Consider the following 21,480-nt stretch of genomic DNA (forward strand, 5'->3'; position numbering starts at 1 on the left):
TTGAAATTTGGTGAAATAAGCCAATAATAACAATAACAACAGCACAACTACTGGTCGTATCACAGCTGAAACCTATCATTATAATATGTTTTTTAACAAGTTTTTTTGTACGTACTTTTAACTTGTTTTGCGTTATCCCAGACCAAGGGAAGAAGTGACGTGCTACATTGCTGGCAGCTATTGATCTATTGTATGTATGTACAATGTGTTTTTATGTATGTATTTATTATATATTATATTTGATTATATTTTTGTGGGGTAGTTGTTTTCCCTGCACGTAGATCCAAGTGCTCCAAGAACATCCATACAAACCTTAAATCACTGCAAAACTGATGCTGCTTTTTCCCAGCAACCTGGCATAATGTATTTTCTATGAGTTCTTGCTGCTCTCTAGTGGCAAAGATAGTCTACTGCAGCACACACATTTAGAACTACTAACATCCGGGGGTTATATTTCCATTGAGTAACACTGCGGAGAGGCAAGTCAGGGCTTTAACATACAGTAACATGGAGCTAACTGTCCTCATTTTGCCATATGTCCCTTAGAAATGTATCAGTGTCATTTTGTATTCCCTGTGGAGTGCATATCGCAAGAGTGATGGTACTTTCATCTATAGATTGATCCTTCAGTACATGCTATGGGCATTCATTGTTCTTAAGAGTATTGGAATCTCGGTGAGTAACCTGATCTTGAGCAACATGTGATTGGTTGGGCTAAAGAAGGTTATATCTTAGGAACTGCTCCAATCAATTTTATGAAACAGCAATTATAAGGACCCCATCGGAAGGACCATGCACAGCCAAGGAAGTAGGTACAAAGCCAGCAAAGTAAAATAGATCTATAGTTTGGGGTCTTTTGAAAATATTTATTATATATAGCAAAATGATAAGGGATTGTAAGAAAGTTATTACTAGATGAAAATATTATCCCTTTTCAATAGTGCTGGAAGACAAACAACTATAAAATAGCAGTATTTTGCAAGACTTCCAAATTACTGCTGTGTGGTGTCGTGTAGCAACATCCGTTGGTTTTGCAACTGTTTTCTAGGATGTGGTTCCTCTCTCATGTCTTGAGCCGAGCTTTTGAACAAATGAATTTATTTAGTTGCCAGCTCTTTAATACATTTTATTCAAATCAATGTTTTTCTACAGTAGTAAAAGCTTTGCAAGTATCAAGGAAATGAATAAAGGCCAATTTGGGTTTTATAGCATGGAAAATATGTATTATCATATTAGTTGGCCATTCTTTCTTTATTTCTTTCTTATTTTCTTATAGTAACCACACTTACTAAATAATTTGTGACCAGCACACATACCATTCACTGCATTCAAAATCACAGGTCTCTACTACGACTACTACTACTACTAATAATAATAAATGATGATCACCCGTTATTTAGGTACTGTAGTGTGAATATGGAAATATGCTATGTGGAATTATACTGTGGCAAAAGTGTTGCAATAAGTTCAAATCAAGTTATGTGTGACAGTTGAATCAACATGTATGTAACTGTACTGCTTGTTTTACCAAATCCACTAAAACCTCATGCTTTCTGCCAAAATAATATATACAAAACTATATAGGAATATCAGGTAAACATAATTACAATTCATATTACAACAACAACACGATTGAGGCTATTCAGCGTTTTTCTGTTTGTGGAACTGCTGTGTGTGCCAGATAATGAAATGCAGCTTTATAAGTTCCTTTTATATTTGACTTGGTGGACACAGCAGTAGTGGAAGGGATCTGCCTCTGCTTCTATGAAAAAGGTACTGTACTGTATGTCTTTGTACAGTGAGTTAGCTTTAATCTCTTAAAGGAGATTTAATCAATGGCTGGTTTTACAGACCCTGATAAGCACTAATTATGACTACCTAATGTTACTTTAGGTAAGAGAGTCCAAGAATAGTGCAGATCTGTGAAACTAGCCACTAATCTTCCTGAGTTAAATGAAATATAATACTAAATACAAAAGTCGGTCAAAGAAAAAAAAAGAAAAGAAAGTCAATATTAAAAGTCAAATTTTGACAAACCTACTTTGTAAATAAGCACAGGGATTGCACAATCACTTCACGTACAGATAAAGTATGTAATAGTATGTGAGCACGGGGATTGCACAACTTAGTTTATGTGCTGGGATTCAAGTTAATAATTAATTAGTAATTGAATCTCGGCATAGCTGTATATATATAGAGGCACAAAGCACTCACTCACAGAGTTGTGTGTTCGGTGAGTGGAGAACGGGTGTGGAGAGGAGAAATCATTTAAAAAAAGAAAAAAAATATTACAATTGCTATTTCGTGCTGGAAAGACCAGCACAATACTAGTTTGTTTGTTTTGAGTCACCGTGTTTGCTTGTCTGTTCGTCCACTGTTTGTTTAGTGTTAGTCCGTTTGTTTGTCTATTTATTTTGGCCTCAAGTGCCGTGTGCTGTTTTTGTTTAAGCCTTTTATTTAACAATAACCCGATGCCAGCAAGTGCCTTCACCGTTTCAGATCGCAGTACTTCCTGGTGTGTTTCTTCCGGGTCTGACGTCACCACTACAAGCCATCCTGTGACAGCAACTTACTTACGTCTCATCCGAAGGGTTTTATATTTTAATATAAAAAAACATATACAGAATTATTGAATTAATTTACAGCTCGACTACCAGTAAGCACCCATATGTACCTCTTCAAGTTGCTTTAAACTAAGATGATACAATTATTTTTCATCATGTTTACAGGTAATGAGGAGAAAAAAAACATGGCAGAAGCTGAAACGACCCCTGACATCTTGATAGATATACTGGATAATCTGTTTAAGCATGAGCTGAAGAGATTAAAAAGAAAACTGGAAGTGATAGAATCCAATTATCAATGTAAGAACATTCCCCGAGGCAAGCTGGAAGATGCCGATGTGGATGATACTGTAGCCCTAATGATGGGCTACTATGGGGAGGATGCCATTCATATAGTAATAGAGGCCATGGACAGCATTGGCAAGAAAGATCTAGCGGATAAACTTCGAAAAAAAGCAGAGAAAGGTAGGCAAAAAGTACCTTTGAATAAAATATATAACTGTTTTGCATATGACAAGCTTGAAACAGAGTGTACCATGGTTACAGAAGGCTCTGGGACAAGAAAAGTGATAGAACTGTTAATTGTGGCTGAGCTGAAGCTGGAGCCAGGTTCCTCTGCAGGAGTGCTTATAGAGCGTTTAACTTTATCACACCTACCAAGGTTAGAATCACACACTGCCGGTCACAACTGCATGGTCCAAATTCTTATAGATATATTCCTGTGCTTTGCTTTACTGTAATTACACACTTATTCCACTAGTATTTACCATGTAAGAACAAGAATATTTGATAATTACCTAATTGTTACCATATTATTACATGGTTGAATATGCCCTTTAATCTAATTATTTTAAACTGAAGTTGCTTTTTTTTTGTCACTATATTTTTTTAATTATTGAACTATTGTGTATCTTTCAGAACTGGAAAAGCTCAGAGTGTCCTCAAACAAAACACTTGGTAGGTGGTCATTTAATTATAAACCTCCCGCATCAGCCAATAGATGCCCATTAAAAGCTGATAGAGACCCAATTATAACCTAAAACACATTTAAAAGTGCCTTTATGCACAACAAAGACATTTATTCATTCAGTTTATAATGTCATTCATATCCCCAGCAGCAGTTATCACCTGTAAATCATACTGACCTTGTCTTTCTTGCCTTTGGCTTGGAAACCTACAGTGTAACTGTTGCCGTGGTAAATTACCTATAGCAGGTAATGATCGCTGCATCGGGTATTAATGTCTAAGAAATAATACATGAGAAATCAGATTTGACTATTAACATTAGACAAAAAGTCCTTTATTACCAAGACGGTCTGTTGAATGTCACTTAAATGTCACTTAAATAGATAAATAAGTTGCAGACCCCAGGCAGTTTTATCCACGCATGTATATTACAGGAAATCTGAGTTTAATGACAATTAACTTGTTTTGTCAACATGGAAATAGGGAACACACTTATTGTGATGTCTATATCATTTATATTAAGTGATTTATTTATATTTTAAAATGGAACATTTGCCTGCAAAAAATATATATTTATATAATATAAATATAAAAATAGGTCTAGCATTGAAACTATAACCTTCAGTTTGTATGTGTGTTGTGTTACTGTCAGTGCAACACAATTAGTTGAGAAAACAGGCAGTATTTTATGACCATTAATGTGCTTTTTATTGAGGATCTCATAGAACAATAATACAAAAAAAAACAAAAAACAAGAACAAATTAGATCCCCATTCTCTAGAATTAGGTTCTGTATTATCATATGGAAATTTCTAGCACCTTGTAGACAATACTATCATAGCATCAAAGGGTATGAATACTTTTCTATTAGCATTTTTGGAGTTGCTGAAATAAATAATTGTAGACATCTATTTCTTGTAACTTTTTTCATCCACAAAAGCAAAACTTTTGCTACAAAAGATTTCCTAAAAAATCTTTGTTTTCGAGAAATTTCTAGAAATTTTGACTACAACTTGTGTATGTATGTGTGTGTATTGTGTGTATATATATATATATATATATATATATATATATATATATATATATATATATATATATATATATATTGTGACCACAGACGTGGACTGGTCACGAATGGTAAATATGTGGGTCCTAGCATATTATGGTATACAGGACCGGGGCACTGGAAAGTGCCGGATTGAGCAGGGAAAGACTACATCTCCCAAGAGACAATGCGGGAGTTGTAGTTATTAGGGCCTACAAAAATGGCAGCCACCAAAGAAACTACAAGGGCCAGGAGAACATAGGGGTTAATTGAAATGTAAACCAGCACAGCTGCAGGTTTTTAAGAGGTGTTAGTTTTGTAAGTGGCTGGACTGGTTTACAATAAATGGAGATTATCTCCTTTGTTCAGGGTCGAGCTGGGGGAGGCTTATGGTGGTTGTGGTTAGACTTTGTGGAGAGAGGAGAAGTTAAGGAAAAGAATAAAAGAAATATGGTGCAACAAGTTTAAAACTGGTAAGTAGCTTAGCTACCCAGTGGATAAGATAGATAAGGGGGGGGGGGGAGTGAAGTCAGATGTCCAAACGGAGATAGATATTGGTTTGTTTTGTTTTGTTTGGTACAAATAAATATACAGGCACCGTACTGTTTTATTTCATTTCTGTGGTCCTGTGATTCTATCTTACACCAAAGAAGACAGTGAAGACGGTCCTGCAAGTGGCAGACTTACCCCGGTGTGTCACATATGGTGGAGAATGCGGGCAATCCTCTCTACTGATAAAAGATAGCGCAAACACAGCAACATGGAAGCGGTGGTACAAAGCCTCCTACAAGCGGTGATGTCTCAGCAAGAGGCAACCCGAGCTCAGCAAGAAGCGACCCGGGTGCAGCAGGAGACCAACCGCATATTTTTGGAGGAGCAAAGAAACACTTCCCAAGCACTGCGACAGGAGGTATATGAGTTGGATCAAAAAATCCTAGCTCTCAGTACCAGAGAACCCCCCCACTCCCTACCTATCAGGGCTAACAAGTTCATCCAGAAAATGACAGAACAGGATGATGTGGAGGCGTTTATCAAAACTTTTGAACGCATTGCAGAAGGGGAAAAGTGGCCACAGGTCCAGTGGGCCGGGATTATAGCTCTGTTCTCCGTTCAGAAGGCATACTACGATATGGAACCCGAACAAGCGGATGATTTCACCTTGTAAAAGCGGAGATCTTGGCCTGGTTTGGAGTGACCTCAGTGGTACGAGCCCAGAGGTTTCATGGGTGGGCTTACCAGTTCAACAGAGCACCACAGTCACAAATGTATGACCTCATATATCTTGCCAGGAAATGGCTACAGCCCGAGGAGTGTAGCCCGTCTGCTATTGTGGAACGAGTGGTCATGGACCACTTTCTTCGTGGATTACCCTCCAACATCAGAAGATGGGTTGGACAGGGAGATCCGACAGATGCAAACCAGCTCGTTGCGTTGGTGGAGCGATACCTTGCAGCAGGAGACCTTGTGAAACCAATCGGAGCGGACCAGGGCCCCCAGAAGAGAGACACCGCCTATACCGGTAAGACTGTTTCAAGTAAAAGGGGGGCAGAAGGGCAGCGGCATGCTGCGAAGGGACTGGAAAGTAATAATGAAAAAGCATTCTGGCCGTCAAAGTCAGAAGGGGGCGCTAGACCAAAATCGGGACTGATACAACCACATATAATTTGTTTTAAATGTCAAGGTCCAGGTCATATTGCTGTAAATTGTCCATTAAATGTTGAACCCATGCAATGTAATGTGGGGGAGGGAGACGGTTACGAGGGACTGTATACATGCACAGTGGTGTCGGTGCTGACAGGGGTCAGGTCGGAGGGAAACCCCTGTTGTAGAATAAACATAGGAGGTAATAATGTTGTAGCTTTGCTTGATTCAGGAACTCTCTAACTTCCTGCTGCTGGTGGACAGACAGGGTGTCCGATATCTTTACCTGGGCTCCGCCTAGCTGAGTTTGCACTTGCTTGGCCGTCTCCAGGGAAACCAAGACCTCTCTGTCTTTCCATAGTTTCAGCAAGTTTACGTGGTAAATCTCAACCGGTTTTCGTCTCCCTGGCTGGCTAACCTTGTAATTTACCTCCCCGACTTTTTCGAGGATTTCATAAGGTCCATGCCATTTTGCCAGGAATTTACATTCGACCGTCGGAACTAAAACCAGTACCCAGTCTCCGGGTTGAAACACCCTTATTCTCGCTCCCTTATTGTACGATCGTTTCTGGGCCTCTTGAGCTAGTCTCGTGCTCTCTTACCATCGGCATCACTTTTGCGATGCGATCCTGCATCAGAGTAATGTGTTCAGTTACACTCCTATAGGGGGTGTTTTCTTGTTCCCATGTTTCTCTGGCTATATCTAGCAACCCTCTGGGATGTCTCCCATACAACAGCTTGAAGGGTGAAAATCCTGTCGATGCCTGGGGAACCTCTCGCATAGCAAACATAATGTACGGTTATAGACAATCCCAGTTCTTTCCATCTGTTTCAATGTTTTTTTTTAACATAGATTTTAACGTCTTATTAAATCTTTCCACAAGCCCGTCCGTTTGTGGGTGGTAAACTGAGGTCCGCAATTGTTTAATGTTCAGGAGGTCACACAATGCTTTGGTTGCTTTAGACATAAATGGGGTTCCCTGATCTGTAAGAATTTCTTTGGGGATTCCTACCGGGTGATTAACAACATCAGTTCTTTCGCAATACCCCTAGCCGACGTATTTCTCAGTGGTACAGCTTCGGAATATCGGGTGGCATAATCCACTATCACCAAAATGTGTTGGTGCCCTCTAGTGGATTTTGGGAGTGGACCAACCAAGTCCATTCCAATCCTTTCAAATGGAGTTTCTATAATAGGCAGGGGGATTAATGGACTCTGAAAAGTTTTACACTGAGCTGTTTTTTGACACTCGGGGCAGGATGCACAATGCTTAGTTACTGCTGTTACTACCCCAGGCCAATAAAATGTGCGTGTCACTCGTTCCTGGGTTTTTTCCGCCATATGTGACACACCGGAGTAAGTCTGCCACTTGCAGGACCGTCTTCACTGTCTTCTTTGGTATAAGATAGAATCACAGGATCACAGAAATGAAATAAAACAGTGCGGTGCCTGTATATTTATTTGTACCAAACAAAACAAAACAAAACAAACCAATATCTATCTCCGTTTGGAGATCTGACTTCACTCTCCCCCCCCTTTTATCTATCTTATCCACTGGGTAGCTAAGCTACTTACCAGTTTTAAACTTGTTGCACCATATTTCTTTTATTCTTTTCCTTAACTTCTCCTTTCTCCACAAAGTCTAACCACAACCACCATAAGCCTCCCCCAGCTCGACCCTGAACAAAGGAGATAATTACCTTTTATTGTCAACCAGTCCAGTCACTTACAAAACTAACACCTCTTAAACACCTGCAGCTGTGCTGGTTTACATTTCAATTAACCCCTATGTACTCCTGGCCCTTGTAGTTTCTTTGGTGGCTGCCATTTTTGTAGGCCCTAATAACTACAACTCCCGCATTGTCTCTTAGGAGATGTAGTCTTTCCCTGCTCAATCCGGCACTTTCCAGTGCCCCGGTCCTGTATACCATAATATGCTAGGCCCCTCATATTTACCATTCGTGACCAGTCCACATCTATGGTCACAATATATATATATACACCTTTTTAGTGCTTGTTTAAAACTGAAACCTGTCCATTCCAGCCAGAGATGAGCTTCTACCCCATAAGGTTTATAATCCTATATATACTACTTTATGTACAGTATGTGTTCTATAATACTATTAAATTCCCAGTCATCAAAATATTGGTTATTATTTTATTGATACAAATGTTTTGTTTTTTAAACGTGTGTGGTACATATTGCAGGTTATAAAGAGATGTATAAAGAAGATGTAAGAAAAAAATACAAAAAAATAAGAGACTACAACTCCCTTCCTGGGGAATGACTGGATTTTGACCACCGGTACACAAGACTTCTAATATTGAAGAAACACTGCCTGCTAGAGGATAAGGAACATGAACTGATTTCAAGAGGCAAGAAACTCGTGGAGCTCATGAAGAAACACAGAAGTGATGTAGCAACATGCATCGATGTCAAAGATCTGTTTGTTGCCAACGAAAAAGAGCCAGAGCCAACAACCCTGGTACTGCAAGGACCTGCCGGAATTGGAAAAACATTCACAGTGCAAAAAATCATGACTGACTGGGCGTCAAACGAACTCTTCCAAGACAGGTTTGATTATGTTTTCCATTTAAACTGCCGAGAACTCAACACAATGACAGATTACTTTAGCTTGGTTGATTTGATTTTGGACAGTGCTGAATATTTACAACCAGCTATTGAAGAGATACTGTCCTGCCCAGAAAGACTTCTGTTCATTATTGATGGTTTTGATGAACTGAAGTTGTCAGTGGATCAAGCCGATATTGGCTCAGCCAGAGATGTGCATGCAAGACAGCCAGTTGCAACCACGTTAAGCAGGTTATTGAAGAGGAAGATTCTTTCCAAATCTACTCTACTCATCACAACAAGGCCAGTTGCTTTAGGGAAACTTGGAAACACCGTGACTGTTGAACGCTATGCAGAAATACTTGGCTTTTTAGAGGAAGAAATGAAGGAATACATTTCAAGATTTTATCAGAACGAGCAGCAAGCTTTGTGTGTGTTTAACTACATTAAAGAGGATGAAACAGTGTTTTCAATGTGCTTTGTTCCAGTAGTCTGTTGGATTGTTTGCTCGTTGATGAAAGGTCACATCAGTGAAGGCGAAAAGCTAGCAAAGAGCTTGAAAACAACCACCCAAATTTTTGTCCATTTCGTAAATAAATTACTCGAGCACCATTGCCTCGATTCACAGAAGGAAGGTGTCCTTCAGAAACTTGGGTCATTGGCCTTGCATGGAATTAAGGAACAGAAGATATTGTTTGAGGAAGAAGATCTGGCAAAGTTTTCTTTAGATCCAGTTCAGAGCGCATCAGCGTTTTTTAACAAAATCGTATTTAAGCAGGACCTGAGCTGTAAGTCCATGTACCACTTTTTGCATTTAAGTATCCAGGAGCTGTTTGCTGCTATGTTCTGTGCTGCGGACACCTCCTATGCAGCAGCAGAAAGTCTTTTAAACACTTCATTGACTCCAGAGGGCAGTAACCTCATACTTGTAATACAATTTCTGTTTGGACTTACCAACAAGAAAACCCAAGCACTGATTCAGGGCTATGCCGGTGAGTCTTCGTCTGCACTGAAAGCACAGTTAGAAAGATGGATCCCGAAAGCAATGGTGTTCTACAAGAATAAACCCTGCTTTGTACTCGCAGTGTTGCATTGCTTGTTTGAAATTCAGGACCAGGAGTTTGTGAAGAAAGCAATGAAATACATCGACGTAATTGATGTGACAGGATTTCTTTTAAGCAAGAGTGATTGTTTGAAGATAAAATACTGCATCGAGCAACATGACGAAGGCTTGAAAGAGCTTGCAGTAACCCGCTGCAATATGGGAGAAGAAGAAGTGAAGATCCTTCTGGATATTCTTAATAAGAGTCAATCTATTGGGTATGAAACTATATACTGTACTACATATAAGTGCATCTGGCATTAACCCTAAAGACTGCATAGAAAAAAGAAACATACAGTAAAATGTAGCCGACATTGACTGAATTACTTGTTCATTTAACAGTAATACAGTATATAGTTATGGGAGACTGTACATCTGTGCATAGGTTATATCTCATAAACTTCTGCTTTTTCTGATATTCTTGCTGTCCCATAAACCTGTTTTAAACCTATATATTTTTTAATTACGTAAATCTTTAGCTGTACTTTGTTGAACATCATTCAACATTTTTTTTCTGTGTAGACTAGAGGCGAGAAACCTGAATGCAGCTACAATAGAAAGGCTCTGCACCCATATTTCTACACACCACTCCCTGGAACGGATCGAGCTGGATATTGGAAAGGAGGAAGATGGACTGTATTTGTATTGTGCAACAAACTGGATCTGTCAAGTATCCAAGTAAGTAAAAACTCAAAAAGTAAGTAAAAACTTAAAAAGTACCATCTGTTCACAATATCCCCTTCAGTCAATGTGCATAATTATACAATTTTAAGTTTCCTATCTCTAAGTCATGGCAGGGTAACTTATCAAACTCCATTGAGTTCACACAAATTGTTTTAAAATTTCTAAATATGTAATTAAAAATGCGTGACCAAAGGGGATATTCTGACATTTCACTGGGGGTTAGCCTGAGACATTGAACCGGTTGGGTTAGTAATAGTGCTGGTCGAGAGACACTTCATAACTACAAGGCCAATATCTACCTCCCAGGCCTCCAACAATGTCAGCAAGTATGTCAGAAACATACATTCCCCACCGCGGCTGTAAATTAAAAAATATGATGAACTGTGCTGGTCGAGTATCAGTATGATGAATTGTGTTGGTCGAGAGCTATCGGTATGATGAAAAAGTCAATGACTGTGACTAAGTCTGCTTTGCTGCTACATTCCCCAATGCAACATGGTCAGCTAAAAATGATCTCCTTTCTGTGCCAAGAACAAAATTACAAACTGTGGGAGATGGTGCCTTTTGCTCTTTGGCCCCTCGTGTCTGGAACCCTTCCAAGGTCTATCAGGGACTCAGTCTGTGTCTATTAAATCTCACCTCAAGATCCATTTTTATACAATGGCTTATTGTACTGTATGGTTTTTATTGTATTGTTTTATGTCTATTTATGTATTTTTTATGTATTTTATGTTTTTTTTTTTTTAAATGTAAAGTGCTTTGGGATTTCTTTTAATAAAATACGTATTCTGATTTCCGCGAATGCACCTCATCATTACAAAATGGCATGTAAACAAACAGCAAAATATTTCTCTTGCTACACAAAGTTGGATATTGTTTGAGCTCTTGAAAAAAACCTGAATCAGACACGGTCGCCGAGCAATTTGGTGTTTCCCGTTCTGGTGGGTTGCTTCACCATTCTGTTAAATAATGTGCATGTCTTATATATTACTGCTGGATTTTGTAACGTGTGTAGGGGTTCTATGTTAATTTATTGTGACAGTTAGTTTAGTAACATTACAGGGTGGCCAACGTTTCAGCGCGGGATCGCAGGATCGGGCATTTTCCAATTTGCTCCTGCATATCTGCAACTTTCAGTGCAGGAAAATCCCGCAGAGATATTTTAAGACACCAAGCTACTGTAGTTTTCACCCAATTTAGAATGCCTGAAACGCTACAATGATCTCTACAGAAGTGGGTGTCAGTGACAAAAGCACTATCAGCCGCATTCGGAGTAGCTCAGCTCCCCCCCCCCCATGTTCATTTTTGAGGTTCAATGGTGCATTGTTGTTTTTCTTTAGCCATCTATGATTACAGTATATATAGCAATGACCAAACATGATTTTTTTGGAAAAGCATTTTTTTTTTTAATGTATATTCTCATCTCTACCACATATATTATGCCTGATCCTGTTGCAACTTGCATAATATTAAGACATTTTGTGGCCTTTCATTTGATATGTTACATCAATGCAGTGCAAACTATCCAGTAGTTAAACATACATACATGAAAACAGTGAAAAACAGGCGGAAATAGGGCTGAGTGTAAAGAGCTAAAAAAAAACAACGAAATGGAGTGCTGGTTAAAAAGAAAAGCACCTTTGTCTTCTGCTGCATGCAAAAACTTCACGTCAGGCAATGGCAAGAGCAATGGAGAGTGCTCTGTCTCACAGTGATGAACGGCTTTAGGTCTCCTGAAAGCAGCTTATTTTAAAGCAACACCAGTGTGAATGATGATGCAGTCAAATATATATTGTTTTTGATATGCAAAAGTCCCTTTTCTTTTGCCATTCCCCCCTAAAATGTTGGAATCCCCCCCCCCCCCCCATTGACTGCAGCCTAGGGGGGAAATCCCCCAGCACACAAAAATGAAATTCAAGCCCTGTGTTAAGTTAACCCTAAGTGGCATTATTTTTGCCTCTGCCATTATAGCCCGAAACACATCCACCAGCTAATTTCTTAGTGCATAGCGATTTAGAATGATTTTCCATTTTTCCTACTTAAAGACATTTTATTTTTATGTAGGTATATTGTATTTAATAAAACATAGTTGAATTTTCATCCACGTGACTTCACACATCATTTTCCCCTTCCTCTGTGATTTTTAGTACAACTTTCTGTGACAAAAACCCAGCCTTAACTGTGACATATACCAACAGTGTGTAGACAAAAGAGGATAGAATAAGAATTAGCCATGACATTTTAAATCACAATTTGATAGGCAGTTATCCAGGCCATAGACAGATTGATGATGACAGACATTTGTCTCTTTCCCCTGAAACAGATACACAATAACTTAAGCTAAATAACATTAATACCAAGTTTCATGACAATTGGTTCTCTATATTAGGGGCAGCACAGTGGCGTGGTGGTTAGCGCTGCTGCCTCACAGCTCCTGGGTTTAATTCTGCCTCGGGTCTGTCTGTGTGGAGTTTGTGTGTTCTCCTTGTGTTCGTGTGGTTTTTCTCTGGGTACTCCGGTTTCCTCCCACAGTCCAAAGACATGCTGGCTAGGTGGATTGTCCTCTCTAAAATTGTCCCTTAGTTGCCCTGCGACGGACTGACGTCCCGTCCAGGGTGTAGTCCCACCTTGCCCCCCTGTCTGCCAGGTTAGGTTCTGGCTCACGGCAACCGTCTTTAGGATTAAGCGGTTACAGATAATGGATGGATGGATGGTTCTCTAAATTCATGCAAAAAAGTTAGGACAGACAGACACCCACCATAGCCACATAATATAGTTTTCTCAATCACTTATGCAGTATAATGTTAATGCCAAGTTTCGAGGCATTTGGATAATTAATTGGATAATTAGTGTGGATAACAGTAGTAATTGTATGTCTAAAAAAAATGATGAAAAGATGAATTTACTACAATTTGGCAAATATATTTCTGTATCCTTCTCCTTCTCTTCTTAGGTTAAAAATCACGGGTTGTGTTCCTGAAGACTTTGTCTTGAGAATCTGCTGTCTGCTTCTGCCCAAATATAAACTGGAGTTCCTGTCCCTTGAGAAGGATGGTTTTAGTCCTGAGACCAAGAAGCAGCTCTTTGATGTTTTGAACACTTCACAATGCAGACTAACGTCTCTATGGTAAAGTCTTTACTTTTTAAGATTTGGAGTTGCAGGGATGAGGAATTGTGATCGATGTACAAAGGCCATTAAATTTGGTTACACCCCCCCCCAAAAAAAGAAAAATGTTTTACAGTTTGTAGCATTTGTAAAAGTTGTTACTAAAGTTTCTAAATGATACCTTACATAACTATTAAACATTAACTAATGCTGAATTTAGAAACTTAATTTCAATTTGACTAAAAGTCTTTTTCATTTTTATAGACGTTGAAACGGTTGTCATTTAATTTATTCATTATACCTTGTTGGGTGGAAGCTGTTTGTTTACAGATTGGCCCCCAAGATAGGGTTGCCACCTTTTCCACAGACCAAACCCAGACATATTTCAGCCTAGCTCTATCAAAACTTCAGTATACTGTAATACAGTTTAACACAATACCACCAGATCTCAGTACAAATCAATAATCATGCAGTATACACAGTATTGTGCTCTTGATATTCCTAGCAATCGAACTTGCAAGCCAGAATGATAGTAGCTATAGTACATTAGAGGCTAATCTCACCAGAGACAAGTAGCTATGGTGATGAGTAATGCCGTGGCAAATCAATGCAATTTCTGACGCGAAGATCCTGCCCACCTTTTTTTTGTTTTACAAATTTTTCCAGTCACTGGATTTCTGAGCCTAAGCCTGTTTGTGATGGTCATCATTATTTTACAGCCATTGTGTCATGGCAAATTTCGCATTATTCAAATGCTGAGGGCAAAGTAGAATGTACAGATCAGTACTAATAACTTGGCATCTATCACTAACACATTCACAAAGAAAAATGCCACAGTTTTGTATTTCTACTTTTAATTTAAAAAACATTCAAATACATGTTTACTTAATGAAATGTGTCTGCTAAAACAGTATCTCATTTACAGTAATTAGTTATAGCATCTACAAATTTTGTCAATACAGCCACTTGGAGAACAACACAGGCCTTCTAAAAATGAGTTACAATGAGTTATAATTTAAGATACCAGTAATTGGAAAGGATTACTAACTGCAGTACACGTTAACGATAGGCATTTGCTAACTATCAGTTTTAAAACTTAGCTCTGGCTCACTAAAATAACACAGTGGAATAATCACAGTATCATTTAGTAATTGCAGGACACTATTGCCACGTGTGAAAACAATAAAGCCGAAACTAAAACGTTTTAAATTTAAAACTGGTTAATAGACTAGCAAGCACTGGCAAAATCAGCTTTTTTATATGATGCAGAACCAATTTATTTTAGGGCCTTTGCGATAACTGCACGGTGTGTGTCTTAATAGTAGTAGCTTACACGTATCGACAGTAGCAATACAAAACACATTTGCACCATTGTTAGACTTTCTAACAAGTCTGGCATAAACAATTAAGACTGCTACTTAATTAACCGCTTGTAAAAAAAAACAAATAACACAAAACTGCTTAACCTGAAAAAGAACAGTCCTACGACAGGTACCACCGTAGCTGGCGCAGTTTACACAGCCTCAGATTTTCTGATTGCATCGTAAATTCCAGATTTCCTAGATCCATTGGTTGCAGATGTCCGGTATGCTTTTAATTTTTTTAACAAATTGGCTTCACCACTCACTGCCATTCTCATATTCACTTTGACATGTGACGCATTCTTTCCCTTGTCCAGCGCTTCTTTAACCTGTGCTGCATACCACCAGTCTGTCAGAGGGCGGGATCGCACACTGTATGTCACATTCTGATTGGTGGAAGTATTATTGGCAATCCAATCCAAACCGCCAGTAAAGCCTTCCAAAATATTCAAATATTAAAGGAAGATTGGTGTTTCTTATGCATTTCACATAAAACCGGACATTAGGGCATCCGGGTTTGTTAATTCCTGCCACCCGGACACAGATGCAAATTCCCAGACTGTCCGAGTCAAACCCAGACAGGTGGCAACCCTACCCCAAGATTATGTTGAAGGAATTGGATACTTTATATCATTCAGCAATTAGATTAGCTCCCAGAGCATCTTTAAGAGTGCATTATTTTGACATAAACAATGATACATGCTTATTTATAGACTATTAATTGACAACATTTTTGGTTATTCAAAGTATCAGTTAAGATCTGATGCATTTATTAAATTAGCAGTTTATTTATTTTTGTTTATGTTTTATTGTAAGTTGTCTTTACTGCAGTTTGAGACCTCTTAGTCAGGTCAGTTTAGCAACTGTTTTTTCTTTTCTTTATTTAATGTGTTTGCATTGATTTTTTAATGTTGTATTTAATGTACTATGCCCTGTATTTCACTGTATTTAATGTATTATGCATTGTTCCTCACTGCCTCGTAAAGCGCTTTGTGATGGTGGTCCACTATGAAAGGCGCTATATAAAATAAATATTGATTGTTTGATTTCTTTATTTCACCTTGCTAAATAAAGGAATTGATTGTTAGCTGTTTGATTTTTGGGAGGCATGTTAGCACTGCACTATGCACTGAAGCCCATATGTGAAGCCTGATATGCATCCCCACAATTTCCCACAAGCCTTGATGAGCCTTTATTCTGTGTGTTACTTACATACATTTTGTTTCTCATATTTTTGGACAGGTTATCGGAAAACCATTTCACAGATGATTGTATCCCTGACATCTGCAAGTTTATAAAAACCCAAACGTCTTTGGAAATGCTTTCAGTAGAAAACAATACATTCGGAGATGATGATGCTAAACAGTTCCTTGATGCTCTGAATGGCTTAAATTTATACTTTCTTAGGTTTGTAAACCAAATATTTAACATGTTACTGTTATAGCTGTGCAGGTTGTTCAATATGATTAGGAGAAGAGTGGAAGTTGTAAAAGAAAGACATCCTAAGGCAACCAAGTACACATGTGATCTTATTGCTTGGTCTGTTTCCCTTTCATCCATTTAATTTGTATATAATGCATACCGGTATGAAAATCTGTATGCCTAATGTTAGTGAATACTATGTACAAAACTGTAGACCTGATAAAATAGGATTCCAGTTTGGTAATGGTTAAACTAACACCTCCTCTATGTGTCTCAGGCTGTTGACATTGTATAAACCCAATCATAGTAGTGCCATCATGTCACTTTCAAAACAACACATGCGTAAATAGCAAATGTTTATTTTTTAAAACTATTTTTTAAACTATATTAAAAAAAATACTCCATACTATCTATGAAGTGATGCCAAAACCTTGCAAATGTATTGGACCCTGGCCCTGTTGCTCGTCCTGCAGATTCTTGTTACAGAGTGTTGGCAGTACTATTTGAGTCTTGTCTCAACAGTTCATGGATAGATGGGAATACCGTCATCATTAACTGAAGGTGAAATGTGGCAAAAAGACCAAAATGCAATATAAATAACACACAAGTTTGAACTTTTCACGTGACGTAAATAAACCTGTTGTTCTTTCCAGCCTGGCTGACGATAATCTGACAGATGAATGTGTCGAGCATCTCTCCTCCATTATCATTGCTAACCCATCCCTAGTTTCTCTCCACCTGAACAAAAACTACTTCACAGACAAGTCTGTCAACTTCTTCATCCGCATCATTCAAAACGGCACCAGCCTGAAGAGCATCAAGTGAGTATTTATTCTATACTGATAGACAGAAACAGATAGGGGATATCAAGGGAACTTGGCAATGTTAGACCATGAGGCAGGTGGTTGTGTAGTTGATTTCACCAAAGGGAGCACACTGTTACAAAGGGCCAACCAAACCATCCTCTCCCTGCTATGAGACCAGTTTTATTGCTCCACTTTTATTGCTCTATGCTTTTGCCTTGGCATATCAGCACAAGTGCTTTGTGAACCACCATGTGAGGTATATATAGAGTTCAAAACCCAGTTAAATCAAAGGACATCATCCATAAACAAGTATTGCATGTCCCTGTGTAAATGCTTCATTATTCTGTATTATTCGGTCTTACTGAGTAAATGCAATAACACTTTTAGGAGTTGACTGCACTAAATCTGTAGTCTGTTGTTCGTCGCTTCAGTCCACCTTGTTTCATGGTTCTCAGGCTGGAGTGAATGCTTTTCTATATCGTATAAAGTTATGCTGTATGTGTAATAATCTGTTTTTCTGTGTTCATGGTAGTCTGGAAGCGAATCAGTTCAGTCCAGAGGGGGAGTTGAAACTGCTGTGCCTGGAAAAGGACCTGCATAAAACCGGACGTAAAATTATTGTGTTGCTGTAGACATATCCTCTGAATAGGATAAACATTCTTCTGGGAGGACATGTAAAGGAAGTTGCTTTTTTATGTGTCGTGACGACTACAAGAACATTTTGAAGACACCTCACTTGTAGAAAGGTATGGAGTGCTATTGTGTGTACAGCAGTACATTCACCTTGACACACAGCTCAGCAGATGGTTTACACATGAACTGCCTCCCTGCCTTGATCTCAGTGCTGGCTGAACACATATGTCAATCACAAGTCAAGGCAACACCAAGCGCCCAAAACCAAGCAACAATGCTCGGACACATGTTTATACCAGTTGTTTATTTCTCCCATAGAAATGTTGTTCAAAATGTCAAGAGGTGTCCTCACCAACCTGTAGATTACTTGAACACTGAATCAACACTTGGAGTCGTTTTATGCTTCTGAAAACATAAAATTGAAACGTATTTAAAACGGTTTGTAAAAAAAATGTAATGCACATTTCTAAATAACTACATTTGAATGAGAAAATGAATTTTGAAATTGCTAACTGTGATTTCTTTGACTATTCCACTGTTTTCAAGTCAATTGTAAAAGTAGTCAACTAAACTAAAAGATCAAAGGGTGCTGTCATATTAATGTTATAATTAGTTGTGATGGCTTGTCCATGTAATCCATTAAATACTATTCAAACCCAATCCAGGCCCCACAAATTTCATGCCATTGCCTTGTAAAGGGCAAAAAGATCTTCAATCTTCAACACAAAGATACATGGACAAGTGATCATGTGTCTGGTTCTAATGAGACTTATGGTTTAAAAGCTTAGCACCCCTTTAACCTTCTGTATCCAGTACACCTGTAGTGACACATACAGTCTTTACATACTGACAGACCTTATCTTGGCATGTTGGCAGCTGTAATTCTTCTGAAATGGCGACCAACAAATTGATATTACTAATTAAGTGACGGGACCTTGTATTTTGTTAGTTTGTTACTCCACAGTATCAGAATTCTAGTACCACCACTGGATTTACCGCTTGATTAAAATCCCAGTTTACATTGCTGCTTGCAGAAACTGACAAGACGATGACTGGTACTTTGTGCCTGACTCTAGCTAAATTGCTGACCTTTCAATTACATAACTGTCACGGATAGGCTTGTGGGTGACGTCAGACCAGGAAATACACAGATAACAGTACAGGTGTATGGAAGCACTGATGCGCATGTTTAATAATAAAATAAAATATTTAAACAAACAGCACTTTGCAAAAGAAAACTGCTCATTGTCCAAAACAGACAGACACGGAACAAAACAAACAAGTATCGTGCTGGTGTATATGTGTAGCAATTGTTATTTCTTTATTTCAGTTCTCTTTACTCACGTTCCGCCTCTGAACAACCAACCTTGTTCAGCCAAAGCTGCGGGATTTTATACAGATGACCGTCTCCAAATTAGCAATTAATTAATCTGCACGAGTTTAGCATGGATGGGGGATTTTAACCCCATCCATGCTGCAAAACAACATTAACAAAACCATATATTTAAATAATAATAACACCACACAAATACCAAATAATACATATACACACAGGGGTGGGGTTTACTCCATCACAAGAACATATCTGGTTCTGACAAATGAAAGGAATTTTAGACTGGTTAAAACTGGATTGAACTTTACAAGTGGAACCAAATAGTAAATGAGGGTCATGTTCCCATGCTGGCAAAAGCCCCAATACTCTCCCACTCTAGTCAATTCAATAATAGCTTCCTAAGCCCTTCTTTGTGCACCACAACTAACTGGAAGTCTGCGCACACCTGCCTTAATTGCCCAACAAATATGTGTCAGAGCTGGTATGATACCATAAAGAGCTATGGTTTCTGGAACCAGGACAAGTCTGCAGTTTAGTCCCCCTATTGGCTGTAGGATGATCCACCTTAAGCGGCTGATGTAAGGATAGGCGCAGTGCAAACAATTGCGGCTGCAAAATCAAAACTGCCTAGCAGCCAGGCAATTATTTTCCACTGCGGTCTGTGTAAGCTTAAGAGGAATGCAGATTGCTCAACATGCACAAATAATGAGCTGCAATCATGATAATGAGGGTCTCAATGACTGCCACCTGTACATCGTGCTATTTAGCGGCCACACTTGCAGCCCAGTGGTGACGGAGTTAGGAGTACAGAGAGCAGTAGGTGCTGTATGAGATTTGTGGAGCACGAAAATCAAACCAATCAAAAAAATATGTCAGAGAAAGGGCAGCAAAGTCTTCTTGGTGCATGGAAAAGAAAAGAAAAGTTTTCTGAGGAGGAGCTGAGAGTCCTTACGGCTGAGGTCACTTAGCGTGAAATTGAGTTGTTTGGAAAAGCCTCAGCCAACATCAGTTATGCTACCAAAGAGGCCATATGCTCCTCTATAGTTGAGAAAGTCAATGCTGTCACCAGAACAGTCAACCAAGTGATGAAAAGGTGGCAGGACCTGTGGCGGCAAATAAAAAGCAAAACTCGCAATAGGCATGCAGCAGGAACAGGAGGAGGGCTGCCATCCACATCACAGCTGACACCGCTGGAGAGGCAAGCGGAGAGGACAATCCATCCCAAACAAAGTGACCCTGGGTTTGAATATGCAGAGTCTTCTCTGTCTTGCCCTTCTTCTCTGAAGGTCCTGCCTGTCCACAACTAGAGCAGAGAATGACAGGTCTCTGCAGGTGTGTGGTTTTATACAGATCTTAATTACTCGCTTCTACAATGGTTTGCACCTTACAGAGGAGAGTAAAAGTTTTTGGAGGGTCAGAAATTGCCCAAGTGCAAAGCACAAAATCCTTACATCTCATTACAATGTTTGTGCAGCAATATGGGTGTTTTGCAAATCGATCCCTAAGAGTCCTTAGGATTCAAGGCCTGGTAACACCCATTTCAATACAGTTTTGTCATGTTTGTTTACTTTTTATGATCAGCCAAGTTAGCCAAAGTTATATTTTATTCCTTCTTAATGTTGAATTAACTACTTATTTTGCATTATATTCCAGTTCCCATAATAATCTTATCTACATGATTTGGTGTTTAATTACTGTAAGTATATCTGTCTTATTAAAATCATTCTGAACAGTTTAACTTTTTCAGTATGATTTCAAGCTTGGCAATGATGTAAAGCAGTGTGATGCACTGCCATTGCAGATCTTGTCCACTGTCGGTGAGATGAAATGAGGTTAAAAGCTCTAAAACCACGAGCCCAGCGCTTTTACATACTAGTTAAGATGCTTGCTTGCGGTGTGCGGCCAACCTGCGCCCTGTTACACATACAATACCAAAGGCACTGTACATCCATTTCATGTTGATCATTTTTAAATCAAAGTTACACCGTAACTCCGTAATTACAGGTGTGATTACACCCCTGGGTTTCATGTTTCATACGTTGGCTTTTAAGTGAATGGCTGTTTGCCCACACAAGTTTGTACGTTTTGTAAATATGGAAAAGGCTGTAAAATTGCGTTATACAGATTTCACAATGGATCCTATTCATAAAGCCTCTATAATGTATCCCTGTAATGTAAGGGAGGAAAGATATGCCATGTACAGGAAAACTGTATGCAGTAAAAATGCAATTAAAACAAAAAGTG

The 21,480-nt window shown here is 38.8% G+C and overlaps 1 protein-coding gene across 2 annotated transcripts; it reads left to right on the plus strand.

Moving 5' to 3' along the window:
- Positions 1 to 2,007: 2,007 nt before the first annotated feature.
- Positions 2,008 to 19,301, plus strand: LOC117410680 (NACHT, LRR and PYD domains-containing protein 3-like). Of its 2 annotated transcripts, XM_034017404.3 has the most exons (8): positions 2,008 to 3,029; positions 3,483 to 3,521; positions 8,426 to 10,109; positions 10,414 to 10,569; positions 13,529 to 13,702; positions 16,285 to 16,449; positions 17,118 to 17,285; positions 17,803 to 19,301. In XM_034017404.3, exons 3-8 carry the CDS (start codon positions 8,614 to 8,616, stop codon positions 17,900 to 17,902), a joined length of 2,259 nt encoding a protein of 752 aa, XP_033873295.3. In that variant the 5' UTR covers positions 2,008 to 3,029; positions 3,483 to 3,521; positions 8,426 to 8,613; the 3' UTR covers positions 17,903 to 19,301. The 2 variants fall into 2 exon arrangements, with proteins under 2 accessions (XP_033873295.3, XP_058881551.1); XM_059025568.1 differs by lacking the exons at positions 2,008 to 3,029; positions 3,483 to 3,521 and having other exon boundaries at positions 8,236 to 10,109.
- The last annotated feature ends 2,179 nt before the right edge of the window (positions 19,302 to 21,480 follow it).

The sequence above is a fragment of the Acipenser ruthenus genome, chromosome 6, assembly GCF_902713425.1.
Source record: "Acipenser ruthenus chromosome 6, fAciRut3.2 maternal haplotype, whole genome shotgun sequence".
Taxonomy (NCBI): Eukaryota; Metazoa; Chordata; class Actinopteri; order Acipenseriformes; family Acipenseridae; genus Acipenser; species Acipenser ruthenus.